Source organism: Quercus suber, unplaced genomic scaffold (assembly GCF_002906115.3).
Source record: "Quercus suber isolate HL8 unplaced genomic scaffold, Cork oak 2.0 scaffold_264, whole genome shotgun sequence".
In the NCBI taxonomy this organism is placed as follows: domain Eukaryota; kingdom Viridiplantae; phylum Streptophyta; class Magnoliopsida; order Fagales; family Fagaceae; genus Quercus; species Quercus suber.
Window position 1 is genome coordinate 166,394 of NW_027069720.1, and position 20,609 is coordinate 187,002.

A 20,609-nucleotide genomic window follows, 5' to 3' on the forward strand; every position below is an offset into this window, starting at 1 on the left:
TGTATGGTATATGGTCGACATATGTTCACTGCTGATATGAAAAGCACTCAACGCAGTGAGTCAATGAATAGTGTGCTAAAGAAATTCTTGAAGCCAAAACATGGCATTTTGCAATTTTTTGGACATTACTTTAGAGTATTGTCTAATAAGCGAAGTCAAGAACTACAAGCAAAGTTCAAAATGAGACAAACAACACCAGTTTTACTATTTGATTTTGAGATGTTGAGACATGCTGCAAAGTAGTACACTCTCGAAATATTTAAAATGTTTCAAGATGAATATGTGAAGATTGTGGATTGTACTATTTACAAGGCTAGTAAATCTGATTTTATCACAGAATATAGAGTGAAATATCGAAACAAAACTCAAGAGCACTTAGTCAAATATGAAGCCTCAACAACGACAGTCTAATGTAGTTGCATGAAGTTTAGCTTTTTGGGAATTCTATGTTCCCATGCTTTGAAAGTTCTTGACAAGAAAAATGTTAAGAGAATTCCAGTCCATTATGTATTGAAAAGATGGACACAAGATGCAAAGGCTGGTTTTATCAAGGACTACCGTGGCATTGATGTTAAAGGTAGTGCTCGAGAGTCAGTGGGAAAGCGTCTTTCTCACTTGAGTCACAAATGTCTTCAAATTAACACACTTGCAGCAGAGAGAGAGATGATGTATGAACATGTTGATAAATGTTTTGACAAATGTTTGCAGGATTTGCAAGAAATGAGAAGTAAATGTTGTTTGTCCTCTATGGAGGGTGAGGTCCATGGTGAAGTTGTTCCCAAGAATGTTTTACAAGGTGATGGTGGATTTGAGTCACATGTAGACGTTTCTCAAGGCAAATGTGGGATCAAAACAAAGCCTACTGTAGGTCGTCTAAGAGGAAGGTTGAAAAGTTCATTAGAAAGGACAAAAAAAAAAAAAAAAAATCTCAAAGCAAGAAGGATCAATCCAAAAAGACTAGTGGAACAAGACAAGTTCAATCACATGGTGGCCTAAATAGAGTAAGTTCATTTACATTTCATTATTGAACATGAATTTGTAGGTTCATAAATTTGTTTTATGTGACAATTATTTTTTTCTTCCCACATAGGTCTATTCCTCTGTTAATATTAATTCTCACAAAGAACATAGTAATGTTGAACAACCATCACAATTAGTAGATAACATAACTCATATGATGCTACTACTTACATATTTTTTCTAATATCCTATTAAGCAATTACTAATATTAAAAAGTGACACATAAATTTATTTAAATGTCATATACAGGAATCTTTCAGTTGTAGTAATTTGGTTGGACAAGACAACGTTGTTGGGTTAAATGGTTTGAATCAGGTATTTTTATAAATTTTGTCTAATATTGTTGGAGCATTTTAATATTAAATAAATGAAATGAATAAATGTAATAACATAAATGAAAAGATATGGGAGTAAATATGGGAGATGAGGAGTTAGTGAAAATGTTTAATCCCACATTGAAAAGGAGAGAGACTTTTTTATTCTTTTTAATTGTGGTGATTAATGGGCTAAAATGTATTGACTTAGATATTGGGCTAGATACGTGCGCAAGGGGGAGGTGAAGAGTGGAGGTATCAAAATTGGAAATGAATCAGCCTCTTGGATCCTCCTACTTGACAGCCCATTCAGAGCAATTACCATATCTGTTGGTGAGTAAATGACCCGAATTAATACTTCATTTTTACTATGGAATATAAAGAGCCATTAACCCACTTAATGGACTATCCGTTTGGGCCTTTTCATTCTTCAGAAACTCCTTATCAGACCATTAATTGTGTAACTCCAGTCCATCAAATTAATATCCAACAATTAATCTTGTAACACCCACTACATCAGAATAATGGACCTAATTAATCAGAATAAATTGGGTAGTAATTTCGTGAGGCCCATTGAGCCTATAAATAGACTCATTCAGACTCAATCCAAGTTACTAAAAAAATCACAATATACACAGAGAAAAAATAGAGAGATTCTTGGCAAGGAAGAGTGTTCTTTCTGGTGGAGCTTTGGGCTTGAACACTTTGTGCAGAAGTTGTTCTAGCCATACGACACTTGTTGGGCTGTTGTATCCTGGGGGAGACAAGTCAGAGAAGGTCTGCACCGGTTACAAAGTTTAGCCAACCAAGGGCTTGAATCTCCTTAAAGAGAGCGAGTGCCGCGCCTCAGTCCAAATAGTGTTGTGTAATTTCTCTTTACGTTAATAATATTCAGAAGTATTTTCAGTTTCTCTTTGTGCTATTTTTATTACCATTGTATTTGCACCAACAATATCCTACTACCCAGTTACTTTCATTAGCATAGAAAATGAAATCTTGATTTGTTTAAATGCTATATGTAGGAATCTTTTGATTGTGAATTTTTGGTTGGACAAGATCACGTTGGATTATATGGCTTGAATCAGGTGTGTATACTCGTTATGAATTTTGCCACAACTTAAACTTATATTTTCCTTTTAGTTATTTTTTCCATACACTTATTTTATATTTGGTGGCATATTTTGCAGGTTTTAGTAGATCCTGATATTGACAACCTTTGAAAAACACCATATTTGCTGTTTTCCTTGTGTTTTGCACAGTTTTTGGACAATATATTGGTTGTTATATAACATCTAGTGGACAGAACTTTGACAGTATTTTTTGGATAGCACATTTGACTTTGACAGATTTTTGGAGAGCATATCTGACAATTTGGATAGATTTTTTAGACAACACAATTTGGACAGATTTTTTGGACATCACAATTTGGATGTATGCAATGGGAAAGTTCATTTTTATATTTTTGTATCTATGTATTTGCATATTTGAACAAGGCAACTTTAAATGAATGCAATAGAATGATATGGATGGAAATTTAAATTCAGGAACTTTAAATTTAGCAATAGATTTGTTGAGCTTTTCTTTTTATTTGGCACTTTTTAAGATTTAGGAATTTTAAACTTAGATATAGATTTGGTTGGCAGAAAACATTCAAGTGAAACAAATATAACCTGAATTGCAGAAGAAAGCAGCAACTTTCGTAATAAAAACCAACTTGGTTGGCTGGTTGAAACATGCAGAAGTTTGCAACTTGGTTTGTTGGATGAAACAAATATCTCCAAGTATCTTTATAATTGAACTATGCAGAAGTTTGCAATGAAACATGCAAGTTCAGTCTTGAAAGAATAAGAACTCATAAAGTTTTTTTTTTTTTTTCTTTGTCCTCTTTTGTATATACCATTTGATGGCTGGATGCAATTGAAATCATTTTAGAGTTTGAGCCAAAAAAAGATCTTTGGTAACGTTGGGTCTTGGATGCTCATATATTTGTAAGGCAGGACACATTACACATTGATTGATATAGTACTCATTGGTGCTATTAGTAATGTATGTTAAAAGCAATGTGTAGTAATGGCCAAATTGACAGCCTCTATATAAAACTCAGGACCTGAGATTCCCTTCTATTTGGATAATCTTGCAATTACATGACACCAATTGGTTCAATTTTCATAAAAGAAAATAAAAAAATGGAGGATGTGGTTACGTGGGCACATCACCTACAAATTCAATAAGAGAGCTGATTTGATTCTCTTTTGTTGGAGTACTTTAAGAGAAAAAAAAAATAGAGTAAGTTTGGGTCCAAAAAGGCTCATTGTTTGTTTAAAAAGGCTCATTTGCCTCACAATAATAACATAACATAGCTTGAAAAATACATGATCAATAACACTTTCCATTCATTACATCACCAAAGAAAATCTGCTGAAAAACATCAATGCTACCATGCACTTGTACACAAATCACCAACTAAGTGCCTGGTTATGCAAAAGAGGATAAAAAAGCCAATTTTTACAGAATAATAATAATAATAACAATAACTGAGGGAAGCCAAGGCTACAATTTCCAATCAATTTTCTGCACTTCTGCTTTTAGTTTCACCTCATCTGCAAGTCATGGTATACTTTACAAAATTTTTTGCTTCACTCTCAAAGTGCTAGTAGCACAAACTCAATTTGACCACAAGTATGGTGAAATGCCAGAGAAAAGACGGGGTACACTGGCTATAGCACAAACTCAAAAAGGCTCATTGGCTGCTCCAACTACTACCATCACATAAATTTTGTCAAATGCAGGACCCAATGAAAATACGGGGGCATATTCTAGCCACTCATCAATCTGAGAAGAAGCAATAACAGGATTAGAATGAAGTAAAACATTAACAGAAAACAACTTAAAAAAAGATTCCAAAGAAAATAACTTGGCCAGATTCATATGCATTTTGTCCATAGAAATTGGGAAGGCTAGCAACACGAGCAATATAGCGAAGAAGCACATATGTTCCATGTAATTTATGCCTACAATGCAGAGGTTAGTTTGAGTACTATAGAATCTCTAAAATCTCTCACAGTGATTACATTACATATGGATAACAGACAGCATCTTTGGGTTTTAACTTGAGAACCCATAAAAGGGGTACACTGATTGAATAAAGAACATAGATAGATGGAAGTGGAATCCTTATAAGTCGTGGAAGTAGCAGAAATATATAATTACATCAAAGACAAAAGAGAGAAAAAAAACCCAATACATCAATTCAACTAAAAAGACCCATATAAGTAAAAATAAAAATAGATACACAAAATCTAAGCTTTAGGAAGAAAAAACAAATCTTTATCGAAAAGAAGAAGAATGAATACCCATTAGAGAAGAGAAGCGTGGGAGCAGAGTTAGGAGGTAGGGAAGTGAAGCATCACAAGATCGGCGGCTGCTGCTGTCCGGTGTGATCGGTGAGATCGGTGAGGAGGTAGGGGTTGTCCAGTTGGTCCGGTGAGATTGGCGGCTGCTGCATGTGGCCGCCGTCCATTCCACCTCACAAGCTCTCGCCGGTTAGAACCTCAAGTTGAGATGTGGGTTTGAGGAGTTTGAGAGGAGAGAGAGAGAGGGGCTGTCCAGTTGGACCGGATTCTCTTGCCGGTCTGAGTTTGCTCAGAAAATGAAGGTTGAGGCTGTGAGAGAGAGGCGTGAGGTTGTGTGGGTGTGTTTGAGAAGAAGAAAGAGGCGTGAGGTTGTGTGGGTGTGTTTGAGAAGAAAGAGGCTAACGCTGTTAGGGTTAACAACTCTTCTACAGTTAAATGGGTCATGTGCGTTGCACATGACTCCAAGCTGAGGTGTCTCCTCCTTTTAAGTGACACCTGCCCCTGTATGTAGGATTTCCTTCAAACAAGTTTGGAGGAAATCCGTGTCCAAAACTTTGAAAACAGGGTGTATTTTGTTTCATTTTTTGTTTTTTGTGAAACTCATCAGTAAAAACTTATTTGAGTTTGCCTTTTTTGTTCTTATTTTCATTCCCCCCAACCCCCAAAAAAAAGAAATGTGAGAATGAAAACAAAATATGAAAGTAGCTTTTTGGTATTTTCATTTTTAGCAAACTATGTTCGGTGGCATTTTTGTAAAATAACTGAAAATTGTGGAAAAAGGTTGCGAGCATATCAATGAAAATTGTAGGTCTTTTTCATATTTAAGAATCAAGTCCTAAGAGCATCAGTAATGGGGCTTCTATATGCCAAATGTTAGGAACATTTGGCATTTAAGCCCCAAAACTGATCAGCAATGGGAAGGCCATATCCCATATGCAAAAAAAAATTTGAGATTTAGCTACAGTACCATCTCAAATGTAAGATGGTACTGTAGCTGAATGGTATAAAAAAAATAATTTTTTAATGTTTTTTAACCCAGAATTTCTCTCTCATCTCTCATTATTTCTCATCTTTTCTCTCTCTTCGTTCTCTCTTTCTCCTTTGCTCTGTGCTCTCTTCAGACCCAATACACTCTCTGATCCTTTCTCATCCCTTTTATTGCTCTCTTCAGAATTGTTGTTGCTTCGTTCTGCTTTCTGCTTCATTTGCTATGGATTCCGATGGGTTTGTTATGGAATTCGATGAGGTTGCTATGGATTTGTGGGTTTCTGTGTTGATCTGGGAATGAGGGTTATGGGTTGATCTGGGCATGGTGGTTGGTTGGGAGTGGTTGATGGTGGGTTTGGATCGGCGTGGATCGGCGTGAGGGTTGCGTTTGGATCGGCGTGAGGGTTGGGTTTGCTGGTGATTTTTATGGATCGGAGTGAGGGCTGGGTTTGGATCGAATTTGGGGGGGTTGTTTGATCGACGGGCTGGGTTTGGACTGGTGGGGTGGGTTTGGATCGGCGTGAGGGCTGGTTTTGCTGGTGATTTTTTTGGATCGGAGTGAGGGCTGGGTTTGGATCGGAGTTAGGGTGGAGGCGTTGTTTGATCGGTGAGCTGGGTTTGGATCAGTGGGGTGGGTTTGGGATCGGCGTGAGGGATGGGTTTGCTGGTTGTGTTTTTTTTTTTTTTGTTTTTTTTTTTTTTTTTCCTTATCTGTTTTATGCCTGAGGTTGAGGGAGAGAGATGAAAAGGAAAAGAGAGAGAGAGAGAGAGAGAGAGAGAGAGAGAGATAGTAAAAAAATAATAAAAAAGAATATTTAAATAAATTGGGAAAAAAATAGAGTTTTGGGATGCTGGGTGTATTAAAAAATGGTATGTTATAATTGATAAAGTTGCTTTTTGGGATGGTAAAATAGGATGGGATGAGATTTCCGGATGTGGATGCTCTAAATAGGGTACCTAGTGCTTTTGGTTCTAAAATTCAGAAAATAGATACAAAAAATGGAAATCAAAACAAAATATGAGTTCTTGGAGAAGGTCCCAAATAGGGTACCTAGTGTTTTTGTTCTATTTTACACGCACACAGAAATAGATACAACAGTCGCCTTTCACAAATTCTTTGGTAGTTATAGTTCATCTCAAACCCCATCTTGACTGGGAAAGTAGAGTGTATAACATTGCCATTCAAATCATTGCTGTGTAAATGGCCGGAATTATACATTGTGTGGAGGAGACCCACTCCCTCGCCTGAAATTCACAAGCAGAAGTATGCGTGCTTGGAGGTCAAAATGCTTGAATCCAAGCTGCATTTTACCTGAAAGGTAATGTTGGCCTCGTAGCACTAGTAGCAGATGAGTCAAGGATTGCAGGTAGCTTCTCTTTTTTATAGGCAAAAACACCTTTGCAAAGGCCGCAGAAAGTCCCACCAAACAGGCTCAGATATTTCTCTTTCTTCTTCTTCTTCCTCAATCGCTTGCACTTGGCTTTCAACTACACAATCAGATTGAGAGGTGTGATCTTCCTCTTCCAGACAGCTGAAAAACTTCGATAGCTTTTCTGAAATTGATAGTTGGTTTTCGTCTAATGATTCTTCATCTCCTTCATAATCATCATCACCTTCAAAAACCAAATAAATCCCAGACCTTTTCAACTTAAGCCCTTTAATGATTGGTGGATCATGCTCTATAACATTGATCTCATAGCCATCTTTCAACTTAGAAACTATCGGATGACAATCTGGAAACCGACATAAGTACAGATGATCTTCGTGCGTCTTTGGAACTCCCTTTAATATTAGCATTGTAGTGAATAAAGGTTTATTCATTTTGACAAGAACTGCTTCTATACCTGCTATTATAGGGAGTTGATCTCTTAAGTCATCCGGTATTTGATGGTCGAGAGAGACAACAACACATATTATCACACCTTTGATCTTAAGGTTTTTGCGTTCTGAAAATCTAACCACCTCTCGAGAAAACCAATCTGGAATCTTGCTTCCAGGCATGCTAAGAGTGCGTATGTTCCTCAAACAAACCTGCAAGTAGATATTTTGCTAAGAAATTAGATTGCTATTTCTTTTTTTTCAGGGGGAGTGGAATTTAGTCACTGTTATGTTACACTACAAATAGGATTAGGATTATTTTGCTTGCATTACAAGCAAGTCCTAGTACTTTGAACCCGGTCTAGAATATATAATAGAATTAGGACTAAACTAGAATTGGACCTTTGATATCTATAAGTACAACAATGGATAAGTTATGACAACAGTTGCGGCGGCTTTGGTGAGTATTAGTTAATTGATGGCTGCTTTTATCTATTTACAAGTCATAGACTTGCATGATGCATGGAAATGTTTGATAATTTGTTTTTTGTTAAGTGAAAAATGAAAATAGTAGATGAAACTAATAAGTATTAGTCTCAAACTATTCTTAAGATGATGTGATAATTTTATAATAAAGTATAGTTCATACAATATATTTTTAGCTATTTATATTTGTTATTTGAAAGTGTTTTAAATTTACTAAGGTTTTTTTTTTTTTTTTTTTTTTAAAGGAAACATAATGCACTTTATATTCATTTTTTTAAATTTACTAAGGTTTTTTTTTTTTTTTTTTTTTTAAAGGAAACATAATGCACTTTATATTCAATTATTATATAAGACGAGATATTTTGTAAATGATGTAATGTATAAGTAGCATTTGTTTCTAATGCTCTTTACAAACCATTCATCCTATATACGTATTGAATGGCTTAAGGGGGAATCAGATATAAGAAAATCTATTATTTATATTAGAAAAAAATACAAGACTTTAATAACATAAAAAAAAAAATGTAATTTTATTAGTAACCTACCAACATTACGTTGAGAAGGTGAAATAATTGTAAATGAAGTAGCTCTTGTTTTTACATAAACCTCTCATCCCAAAGTCTCATCAAAGTGGACACTAAAGTGGACCATATGGACCGAAATAGACTGAAGTGACCAAATTAAACTGAATGGACATAAATGGACTGGTTGGACAAAATGGATGGAATGGACCGAAATGGATTGAGTGGACAAAGGTGGACTGAAATGCAATACTAATGTGGCTTAATAGGAGTGTGACAAAAATAAATAGTTAAATACTTAACTTTTAGATATTGTATTGATTTGGTGTTTTTGATGGAGTATGGGTGTTGCTATCTGTTGGCAAAGAGAGAAGATGGTTTTTGGTTGACAACGGTGGGTGGCAAGTGACAACTATAGCAACATTGCTTTGGTGATTTTTTAACAAATTTTTTTATTGATATCTTATTTAGAAGAATTTTTCTAAAATTTTTTCTATATTAGAATTTAAAAATAAGGAAAAGATCAAAACTATTGTTTTACCACATTAAACACAATTTTCAAGATTACGGATTGAAATTGACCTTTGAGAATCAAATTGAAAATAGGAAAAATTAGGGATTATAATATGTATTTTAATAAATTCATTTTATAAGAGTATCATTAAAAACACAACTTTTAGAAAATGAATTCTAACTCAAACACCTCTCTTTGTAAGAATAAGGTTTAGGATAAGTTTGTGCGTTCAAGACCCTTAGGTGGGTGTGTGTAAATCCTAGTTCATGTCAACCACAGAGAGAGAGAGAGAGAGAGAGAGAGAGAGAGAGAGAGAGAACCTTAGACAGTCTTCTTTTAACCATAGAAGAGCATGCTTTGCAGCCACACATGTGCAACCTTGTCAATGACTTCAAGCATTCAAGGCCCGGAATATCCACCACCATCTCACAGTTTGCAAGGTTCAGTTCCTGTAATCTTTCCAAGTTGGAAAGATCGGACACACTTTCCAATGCAGTACAGTTAGCAACATTCACCTCCTCCAAGTTTGAGGGAAGTGGAGGGAGAGACTTGAGCTCTTTACAGTAGGGCAATAAAAGCTTTTTAAGATTGAAAAGGCCTGACAAACTAGACGGAAGGCTGAAAAAATTATTGTAGCCTAGATTTAAACTTTCCAATGATGACAACTTTGCAAAATCATCAGGAATCTTCCCACATAGTTTCCAAGCACGAGCATTCAATTCTACTAGCGAGCATAAATTGGAGAAAGACGTAGGAAATTCAATAGAATTAGGCATGCTGTTTCCAGATAACTCAATGTGAGGCTTCTTAGCCATTTTTAGTATCATTAAACTTGAGAGCATCCCAAAGCTTTCAGGTAATTCTGTTACAGCAGTTTCTTCCATCCACAAATGGTGCAAGGACTTCAAATTTCCTATTGAAGAAGGAAGCTTACAGAGTTGTGTACACTCGTTCAATCTTAATATATTAAGATTTTCCAGCATTCCTATGGATTCCGGCAATTCAGATATATTGGCACCGACAAAGTTCAAAGTAGTAAGAGCCAACATGCTTCCAATTGATTCTGGTAAAAATCTAAGATCTTTACAATTTCTCATCTCAAGCTTCCTTAGCATTTTCAAGGCACCTACCTGATCCGGCAGATGTGTGATTGGCGTTCTATCTAACTGAAGTTCAACCATAGAAGCTAGTCCTTCAATTGAATCAGGCAATTTGCTCAGATCCTTACAGTTTCCCACTGATAACTCCTTCAAATATGACAATGAACCAATAGAAATAGGCAGTTCTTTGATTGCACTACCATTAAGTAGAAGTTGTGTCAACGATATGAGACTGCCAACAGAATCAGGAATGGCAGTAAGTGATCCACACCACATTAAACTTAATATCTCAAGGTTTGACAAAGATCCAACCGAATCAGGTATTTCTTCTATAGCAGAATTATTAAGAGAGAGTTCTTTCAGGGAAGACAACTTTCCAATGCAGGTGGGTAGTCTTCTTAAGAGTTGGCAATGATTTAGATCAATCTTTTCAAGTTTTGTAAGGCGGAAAATGGACTCTGGTAACTTTGCTATAGCAGTGTTATCAACAAGAAGTTCTTTAAGAGATTTCATGCTTCCTATGTTCATTGGTAACTCTTTCAATCTTGAGCAGTCAGAGAGCATAAGGATTTCAAGATTTTGCAGCCCAGAGATATCAGTTGGAAATTTGATTAGATTAGAACATTCTCTCAAGTTCAAATGAAGTAATGTACTCATGTTCCCAAGTGATTCATGAATCTTAGTCAGTTTCTTGCAACCCACAAGAATAAGCTTTTCTAGGGCATGGTTCCCAGATAAATCAGGAATAGCAGCTAGATTATAGCAACGGCTGAGATTCATAACCATCAAGTTCTCAGCCACCTGACAAACAAGAGATTTTACTGTTAAAAATAGAGAATTATGAAGAACTGCTAAAAAAAAAGGGGGGGGGGGTTGGGAAGCAGAACACACACAAAAACACATCAGCCAAGTTCATTAAAATCTAATTATTACAGTCACGTCCAAATTGTGCACCGTACCTTGCTAGTACACGAACCCCATACTTTTTCAATTCCACTTCTTGAGAGATCAAGGACAGCAAGTTCCCGAGGAAAAAATTCAGAAGGAAGAGTTTTCAGAGGACATTCTTTCCATTGTAGCCACTTTAGTCCAGCTGGAAGATATTTATACTTTCCTTCCAATCTCACATGGTTGATTTGAAGAAGTCTTAGATTAACCATTGATTCAAAGGGCTTAGTGTGAAGTACTACCTTTCTCTCATTCTCCGCATTATCCTGAAGAAATTTCTTGCACCATTCTTTCATGTATGTTAATGCAGAGGTTAAATTGGGCCTTTGAAGGTTTTCCCTAGAAATTCTCTCACCACTTGGATCCTGAACAATGGGCCTCCCTTCAAAGTCTAGGACAATTCCTTCTATACATCTTGTTCCCTATTGTCAATCATGTAGAAAATAGTTAAAAAATTGGAATGTAGCCAAGTGAAACAGAGACAATAAACAAACAGTTATCAAGTTAAAACTGTACGATTACAATGGACATAAGAATATTATCCATTCCTTGGGAACTTGGGACATCTAAGGAATGTGGTCAAACTGTCAGATTCAGATTTTGTTTTGAATAATTTTTTGGCAGTAAAATATGGAACTGGTGGAATTTGATTCAACCATCTCTTCTTGTCAATTTTCAAACTCAGAAATAATTAGCCACTCTCTCTCTATCTCTGTGTGTGTGTTTAGTAAGTAGAGGAAACAACAATATGAATATGCTCGTGTGGTACGCCATTTAAGGGCTAATCAGGTTCAACAAATTGTTTGGTTTCCTGTCAATTGAACTACAGATATGATATATCTTAGCCTTTAATTCATGAAATATTAGGAAGAATTTCATTGTGGAAAGAAATAGAAGTCTAGAAGATCCTAAGTCCTCTAGTTTGTGAGGACAATAGAAGTCTAGAAGATCCTAATCCTTCCTATTCTTATATGGTATAGACTGAAGATGTTAGCTTGAACATTTTTTATCATCTCTACCCTGAGAATGAGAAGGAAATTTGAAGATACCCTAGTGCATGAAGCAACAAGTGGAGCACAAACATCAGTATTCCATTTTTCCCATGAGGATTATACATAGCAATATGATGCATGCAGTGAAATCTGTCAGTATTTTTCTATATTTGCTAATTGCCATTGAGGATTATACATAGCAATATGATGCATTTAGTGAAATATATATGAGTACTTTCTATATTTGCCTCTTGGAAAAATTTTAAACTTGCAATTCAACAGAAAAGGAATAGGGAAAAAAAAAGAAAGAAAAGACGAGGTATCTCACTATCAGTCATACCTTCTCACCCTTTAAGACACTCATGATTTCATCACGATCCCACAGTCTACTTCGCATACCAGGATCTACAGGACTTTCATCTAGAACAATTTGTCTTCCCATGTCTCTAATCTGATCGTGCATCCACAAAGAATTGTCCTCAAAAATCTTAATGAGTGATCTTGCTCTGAGCACTGTAACTGCTATCTCAGCCCTAAAACCGCAACCTTTCAATGCATCAAGTATATCCTCTCTCTTAATTTCCATTTTAATGAATAAACATGCAATGTCAAGGAATATGCGCTGTTCTTGTACATCTAACCCATCATAGCTTATCTTCAACACATCCTGAAGATTGCGTGGACGAATCCTTTTCAACTTTTGCAGGGCATCTTCCCATTCCTCTATTCTCCACCTTTCAAACAAAAAAGAACCAAATACTTCCAGGGCCAATGGTAGACCTCCTGTAAGAGAGACCATTTTCCTGGATAGATTCATAAATCTTTCTGTGGGTTTCTCTCTTCTTAGCGCATGGTAGCTAAAAAGTTGTAGTGCCTCAGTGAAGGCCAACTCTCTGACCTCATAAAACCCATTCACAAGATGATCAGGTAAAACATCTCTGTTTCTTGTGGTAATAATAATTCTACTTCCTTCAGAAAACCAATCTCTTCTCCCAATTAGCACTTCAAGCTGTCTTACATTGTGAATATCATCCATAATAACAAGAACTCGCTTCTCATGAACTTCGTCTTTGATTGCAGAGATACCAGAACTAACCTCATACACAGGAGGCTTACCAGGAGAAAGATGATTGATAAGTTTGTTTTGAAGGTACACTAAATCATCATCTTCTTCAGAATTTTCTCTATCATTTTTCATGAAAACGAGGTACTTAAAGCTACCAACAAGTTTATTGTGAAGAGCTTTAGCAAGTGTGGTCTTACCAATCCCACCCACCCCATATAATCCCAAAACTCGAACGCCATTGGATCTAACATCTAACAAGCTCATCAATTCTTCAATGCGAGACTCGAGTCCAACTGTGTATGGAGCCACATTCAGTGGAGTGCTGTTTAGTTCTTCCAACACCCTTTTGACTAAACGTTGAATCAACTTATCTTGTTCCTCATTACTGCCAATAAACATAAATGAGTCCATAGGAAACAAACTAGAAGGCTGATGCTAATAACAAAATACATCGATCTACAGTCAAATGGTAGAGAAAAACATAGATAAAGTGTATCAAGTGCCCATGATAAAGTGCTTCAAACTCTATGCACTTCTGAGAGATGACCGCGATGTTCAACTATGAAGAATATATGGGAAACAAATATAATGTGACCGTGGCAGATCTAAATTTTTTTTTTCAGGGTGGCTATCAAGAAACTCAAATTATTCAAAATTTAATAAAAAAGAATGTATAAATATTGACATAAAAAAAACTCGCAAATACTTGAAATATATAAAGTTTTACAATTTCCTATATAATTTTTCATGTGCATGATAGCTTCAAAATTTTCATAACAAGCACAAATGTCTTAGGAATTTTTGTTGTGTATGTAGCATTACTCTATAAAGATGAAAATTCAACTAAACTATATTTATTTTTTGCTGCATTATTATTGTTCTGTGCATAACATTACTCTGTTAGGAAGGATTTTTCTTAAAACTTAAATTTTGTTATATCCATAACATTATTCTATCAACAATTCAACTCAACTCAAATATTTGTTGTTGCATTAGACCACAGCCTGCTACCTCGGTTAATAAAGTGTATAAACACTATAAGAAAGTCTAGGGATACACCCAACTCTACACTTAAATCTACAACATGCTTAGGTGTAAGCTTGTGATTATTGAACTCAAAGTTTTTTTAATTAAATTCTTGTGTGGGTCCCTTGTGTAAGTGTTGAAATCCAATAAAAAAAATGACATCCAAGTTGTGAAATTAAGTGCGAGTTTAGTTGTGGTCGTCGGCATTTTGACCAAGTAAACAACATATAGATATATATATATCTCAAAAATCTCATGTTGGAAATCATGAGGTTGTGCCATGTGACGCATTTTTTGAGATTCTCTTTATTTAAACTTTTACTTTAACAAAGTTTGCATTTATAGCAAAATATTAGTTTATTGAATTAACCAATAAAGTAAATGCATATATTAATTACCTATAGTTGTGCATTAATTATTTATATTAAATGAATTTATATGAGTATTTTTATAAACTCTATATAAGAAATAATTTTCAGTTGGAATACTAATAAATTTTGAATATGACATTCTTTTTCATGTTTAGTTGCTTTGACAACAATTGACACAAAACCCATAAAAAATTAACTCTGTAAATTCTTTGTAATTAATTTTGTAATTAAATGTGTGTATGTGGAACTAACATTGTAATATTTATTCTTTGTAATAAGAAAGATTACTAATAGAATAAATATTTTTATTTTGTTATATTAATTATTTTGTCTATAAAATAACTAAAAATTACAATTTTTATATGAAAAATTATATATATAGATATACACACATATATAGTTGGGGGTGGGGATTTAAACCTTGGTTGTCTCTATTATAAACATTATGAGTTGTCAATTAATTAACTTACAATATTTTTGGCAAAAACTATTGAAATATTTGAGAAAACTAATAATAAATTGCACCGCACATCGTTTAGAATTCAGCTAAACTTACTACTAGCCCATGCACTAAACAACAATTCTAAACACCATAAATTACTATCCACTTTGTGAGCATTTCACAGATTCACTTGTGAGCATTTCACAGCAGCAATAGCTAGAAGCCTAGGAGACATTTGATTGGCACAATTTTTGCAACAGGTGAGAAGGTTTCTATATAATCAAATTTTTTTTTTTTTGAGTGAATCATTTAGCAACCAAACGAACCTTGAACCTCTCAATAGGGCTATCAGACTTGTGTTTAATCTTATAAACCCACTTGCAACCAATAGCTTTTTTATAAGAAGGAAGAGTTGTGAGAGACCATGTATTGTTGGCCCCTAAAACTGCAATTTCAACAGCCAACAGCTTGAGTATAAGACTTAGGTTCCACATGAGAGAAAATCATATTGCAAAAACTCTTTTGACTAGGGGAAAGTTTGTCATAAGAAAGAATTGAAGAGATGTGGAGGAGAGAGAGCAGGGGATGGAGCAATGGAAACCTGATTGCAGTGATAAGATTTCAGGTATGAGGGTTTATGAATATTTCTAATGGACCTCCTAAGAGGTGGATTAAGAGGTTCAGGTGTAGCAAGTGTAGGTGGTGCAGCAGGTTCAGAAGGTGTAGCGGGTGCAGATGGAGCATCTGATGCAGGTGGGGCTTGTGTTATAGGTGGGACATCTAAAATATAAGTGGAATAGATTGAGATGGAGGAATAGATTGAGTAGGTTGATTAGGTGGAATAGAATCAGAACAGTAGGCTGACTAGTAGATGTTGGTACAACATTAGAAGTAATTGGTGTGGAAGATGCAGGATTTAAAGAGAGCGGTATGGCTGGAGAGTAATCTTGAAAAGAAAAGGTAGGTGTAGGTATAGGAATGGAATGAGGAAGACGATATTGAGTAGAGTGTTCAGAAGGTGAAAATTGAGGGGGAAATGGAAATATTTGTTCATAAAAGTTAACATTGATATAGAAATGGGTTTAGTTTTTAAATGAAGAACTTTGTACCTTTAATATTGTAAGGATACCCTAGAAAGATACAAGGACTAGCCTTTGGTTCAAATTTAGGTCTGTTAACTGCTATGGTAGAGGTATAGCATAGACAGCCAAAGAATTTAAGGTAATTGTAAGGAGGGTTATGAAAAATCTTTTCATAGGGTGTTTGTGATTGAATAACGACCTGCAAGTATTATTTACTAAAACAATTTTAACTTCAGTTTCAGTCTGTTCAATCTGTGAGGGAGATAATTGAATATTGATTACTAAGATACCAATTTGAAGCAAATATTAAGTTTGGAGAGGGATATTATTTTATTTTGTTCTTTATTAAATTTTTTGGGCTATTTTGTGTTATTGTTGTTTGGGCCTTTGGGTTGATTTGTATTTGTTTGGCCAATTTTTTGGTTTAGCCCATATAAACGTGCATAAAAAATATAACCATAGATAAGAATGAAATGTATAGCATTATCCTAAAATATTATTTCGCTTTATTTTGGATTGTGAATATAAAACCTTAAGTGAATCCTGTAATTAAGACAAAGACTATTAGATAACATAAAATGTAAAAGCGAGCAAGAAGCACTAGAGACATGCACCACATTCAATCTTAGTCGAGTTGATATAAATATTGAGATATTTGACTGGTTCAAAGTTTTATTATATTCAATGTTTCCATTGCATGATTCTATGTAAACCCCATAGAGGGTAAAATCAGAATGTCCTGTACATCATATCCACGGCTACAATGAATATCATTGAGAGTTCAGAGGAGCCAGTTTCTAGTTTCTGTTAATAATAAAATGCACCTCATAGGATTTACTTTATTTTAAGATCAACTCAACACATATAAATTAGATTAACAAAGAGTTCAAATTCTATTAAACAATTTATCTAGTAAAATGGGGTTGCCCCTATTGACAAAGAGACGAGAGAGAGTCAATTGGGAAGAAAAAGAAAGAAGACAGTAAAGGAGAACATGCAGATATTATATTTCAGTAGATGCTTAAATGATTAAAAAAATATAAAGCTAAAACGTCCGCTAATTTAAATAAAGAACTAAAGATGGATTAAAGAATTGCAAGTTGCACATGCAGAGATATCACGCTAAAGAAGCTGCCTGTTCATTAACAATTTTCAGACTCCGTACGATTATTATCTTAAAGCCAATTGCCACATTTCACTCCTCTGCCCCACTAAACAATTCGAAGTTACTAAATCTTTCAAAGTTACTCAATATTCAACTCAAGAACACAATTAAACCCTTCTCCAGTTCAATCAACAATCTCAAATAAAATAAGAACCAAAAGAAAATGAGAGAGAGAGAGAGAGTGAGAGAGAGATTTGTGATATGTATTTTGTTGTTTGGTTTTCGGATGAGCTGATTTATATTGTTGTTTGGTTTTTGAAAATTTAAGCTAATGTGTGCAAAAAGATTTAAGTTAAATTACTAATATATATCTGTGTGTATATATATACACACTTTTTTTTATTTTTTATTTTTTCAAGTTGAACTCGTGAGAAACATGTGGAGTTGCCCCTGCTTAGGCAAGAACTAAAGCTTGTGACTAGATCCTCTCCGAAGAAGCTTGGGATGATTTAGTTAATATTCAGAGGAAAGAGATTAATGCATGAATGAGAAAGAGTGAATCCATTCAAGTTAAAGTAATGAAAAAGATAGAGGATGACCAAAAATTAATAGATATAATAAAAAATGACATGTCAATTAGGGAAGTAACCTAGGGAATGACTTTAGATTAGATAGAATGACAAAAAAAATACATGTGACCAACCTTGACTAGTTTGTTGAACATCTATAATTAATCCCAAAAATTTAGGATTAAGGCTTGGTTGTTATTATATTAATAATAAAAAAAAAAAAACTCACAATAACCAAGAGCTTGGTACTCAACTAGTACTGAATGTATTTCCAATATATCTAGGTAGTGGTGTGTATGGGTTGGGTTGAGAGGTTTCTTCAGTTTGACCCATCACGGTAGGGTTGAAAAGAATCCAATCCACTAGGAACGGATTAATTGGACCCATGGGTTGGACAATTTTTTTTTTTAATTGAACATTAATACAACACCAACACAAATAAGAACAAATATATAACCTAATAAACCTAAGTATAGTATCAATCCAACACAAACTTTTTTATTAATGCTTCAAGGTTTGAACCAATACAAATAACAACAAATTTATATTAATACTTAATAATGCATCAAACCAGCACAAATAATCAAAATGAATGAAATTTCATTTTATTTGTAAGATATCAAATAGTTCTATCTCAACTCGGTTGAGAAACAAAATAAACATGAACAAGTTTTATTATTCTACAGTTAGTAGGTTATTATATAGTTCTATCCCAATTCAATTGATAAATAAAAGAGTAAATAAAAAAAAAATCATATATATTTTTAAATATATATTAAATATAGTTGGGTTTGGCAAATTTGTGAGTCTAATAATCCACACCCAACCCGACCCATAGTAATAAAGATTTTGACAATCCAACTTCCAACCTAACCCGCCAACCAACTCTTAAAAACCAACCCAAATTGTCAAGTGGAGTTAGATTAAGTCGGTTTTGGCTAACTGTCGAATTGGTTGCACCCTCCTAGATCCAGGGTTCAAACTACTCCCGCTCCCCTTCCCAAACTATAATAATTATTTAAAAAAAAAAAAACAGTAAAGGAGAAGGTGCAGATATTATATTTCAGTAGTTGCTTAAAAAGTCCGCTAATTTAAATAAAGAAAGAATTGCAAGGTGCACAGACATACACGCCGAAAAAGCTGCCTACTAATTAACATTTCTCAAAGACTCCGTAAAACCATTATCTTAAACCCATTTGCCATTCGAAGCTAATCTTCAACTCAATATCTTCTCAAAAAAAAAAAAAAAAAAAAAAATCTTCAACTCAATAACACAATTAAGCCCTTCCCCCCAAAAAAAAAAAGAAATAATAAAAGATGGATGCACAGACATACACGCCGTAAAAGCTGCCTATTAATTACCCTATCTCAGAGACTCCGTAAAACCATTATCTTAAACCCAATTGCCACATTTCACTAAACAATTCGAAGCTAATCTTCAACTCAATAACACAATTGAGCCCTAACACAATGTCTCCAAATCAATCAACAATCTCAAAAAAAGGAAAAAGAAAAACCAAATGTAATAATTCAAACATAAAGGATTCAATAGATTTTGGTATTATTAGTTGTTTCCACTGTTAAAAAAAATATCATGATAATTATAACCACACTAGGGTTTTTATCAAAGGTTCCTTAAAGAATATCTCTTCAAAAGAGCACAAATACAAAAACAAAAATAAAAAAGCACATAATTCATAATTGTGAAGAATATACATAAAGATAAACACACACATACCTGTCTATGTCTTTGTCTTTGAAAACAAAACCAGCTTTTCCACCAGCTGTTTCCATGGCTTTCCTCCACTTCATCACCTTTTCCTTCTCAATTCCCTTCTCTTCGTGCTCCCTAAAATGTTTTCCGAAAAAGGGTCCTCTTTGTTTTCGAACATCAGAGGGGTCAACTTGGTAGAACACAGGGAGTATGAGCCTCTTACACTCGCATATCTTGGAAAGCTCCTCGAGGCACCACCTCGAATCCGCATAGTTTTGGGAGATGATGACGATGGAAGCTGCGGACTCCTCGATCGCGTCGAGTAGAGTCGGCGCGATCTCGTCCCCGCGGCGTAACCCATCGTCGTCACGAAAAGCTCGGATGCCTTTGTTGTGGAGCGAGGTGTAGAGGTTGTTTATGAAGGGGTAGCGTGTGTCTTCGCCTCTGAAGCTTAAGAACACGTGCCATCGGAGCCTGGAAACTTCGGAACTGGAAATGGGGTCGTCTTCGACTTCGTTGTTGTGATCCTCCATAGTTAATTCACTGCATGTGCAGTGTTCTTGACTTTTTGACGCAGCGTGCTTTATATATGGTGCGAAAAGTTAAACTGACTTCGAAGTGCGAACCTGATCTCTTACTTGTATGGTTAGAAAGCAGGGTTTTTGCCAATATTGCACGCCAAGGATTTCTTTTTGATAATATACTCCAGTAATCCATTTGCTGCTTATTTTCCCTAAAGTAAGTATGTAAGGGGGTAATTGTTGAGTACTCCATATTATCATAAATGTGTACTCTTTATTTTTACATAAAAATCTTGTTGATTAAATTTATGGCGACACTCACAATTTATGTGAGAGAAAAAAGTATGAATTTATGGTACTCAATAATTTTCTATAGAAATCTTTAATTCATTATTACAACTGGTTTTCCACTTTCAACCAATGCACATGCTCTCATAATCACTTCAACTTTCCTTTACACCTTGCACATTGTAGTTTGTACGTTGTTTTTGTTTTATGTTACACACACACAAGGAAATAGATACAACGGTAGCCTTTCACAAATTCTTTGGCAGTTATTAGTTTTTCTCAAACCTATCTTGATAGGGAAAGTAGAGTGTATAACCTTGGCATTCAAATCATTTGTGTGTAAATGACCTGAATTATACATTGTGTGGAGA

General features: G+C 34.8%; 1 protein-coding gene across 1 annotated transcript; it reads right to left on the reverse strand.

Annotated features, from left to right (window-relative positions):
• Nucleotides 1–6,682: 6,682 nt before the first annotated feature.
• On the reverse strand, nucleotides 6,683–20,374 carry LOC111990393 (disease resistance protein RPV1-like). Its single transcript, XM_065781330.1, has 5 exons — nucleotides 19,454–20,374; nucleotides 12,395–13,505; nucleotides 11,074–11,484; nucleotides 9,335–10,915; nucleotides 6,683–7,706 (listed from the first exon to the last, which is right to left on the reverse strand). The coding sequence occupies exons 1-5, from the start codon at nucleotides 19,960–19,962 to the stop codon at nucleotides 7,056–7,058; spliced, it is 4,263 nt and encodes a 1,420-aa protein (XP_065637402.1). The 5' UTR covers nucleotides 19,963–20,374; the 3' UTR covers nucleotides 6,683–7,055.
• Nucleotides 20,375–20,609: the final 235 nt, after the last annotated feature.

Coding starts and splice junctions, on each gene's coding strand:
- LOC111990393 (XM_065781330.1), bottom strand. CDS start 19,962: ATGGAGGATCACAACAACGAAGTCGAAGACGACCCCATTTCCAGTTCC. Junction 13,506..19,453: donor AAAGACAAAGACATAGACAG/GTATGTGTGTGT, acceptor GTTTATTGGCAG/TAATGAGGAACAAGATAAGT. Junction 11,485..12,394: donor GTGTCTTAAAGGGTGAGAAG/GTATGACTGATA, acceptor GATTGACAATAG/GGAACAAGATGTATAGAAGG.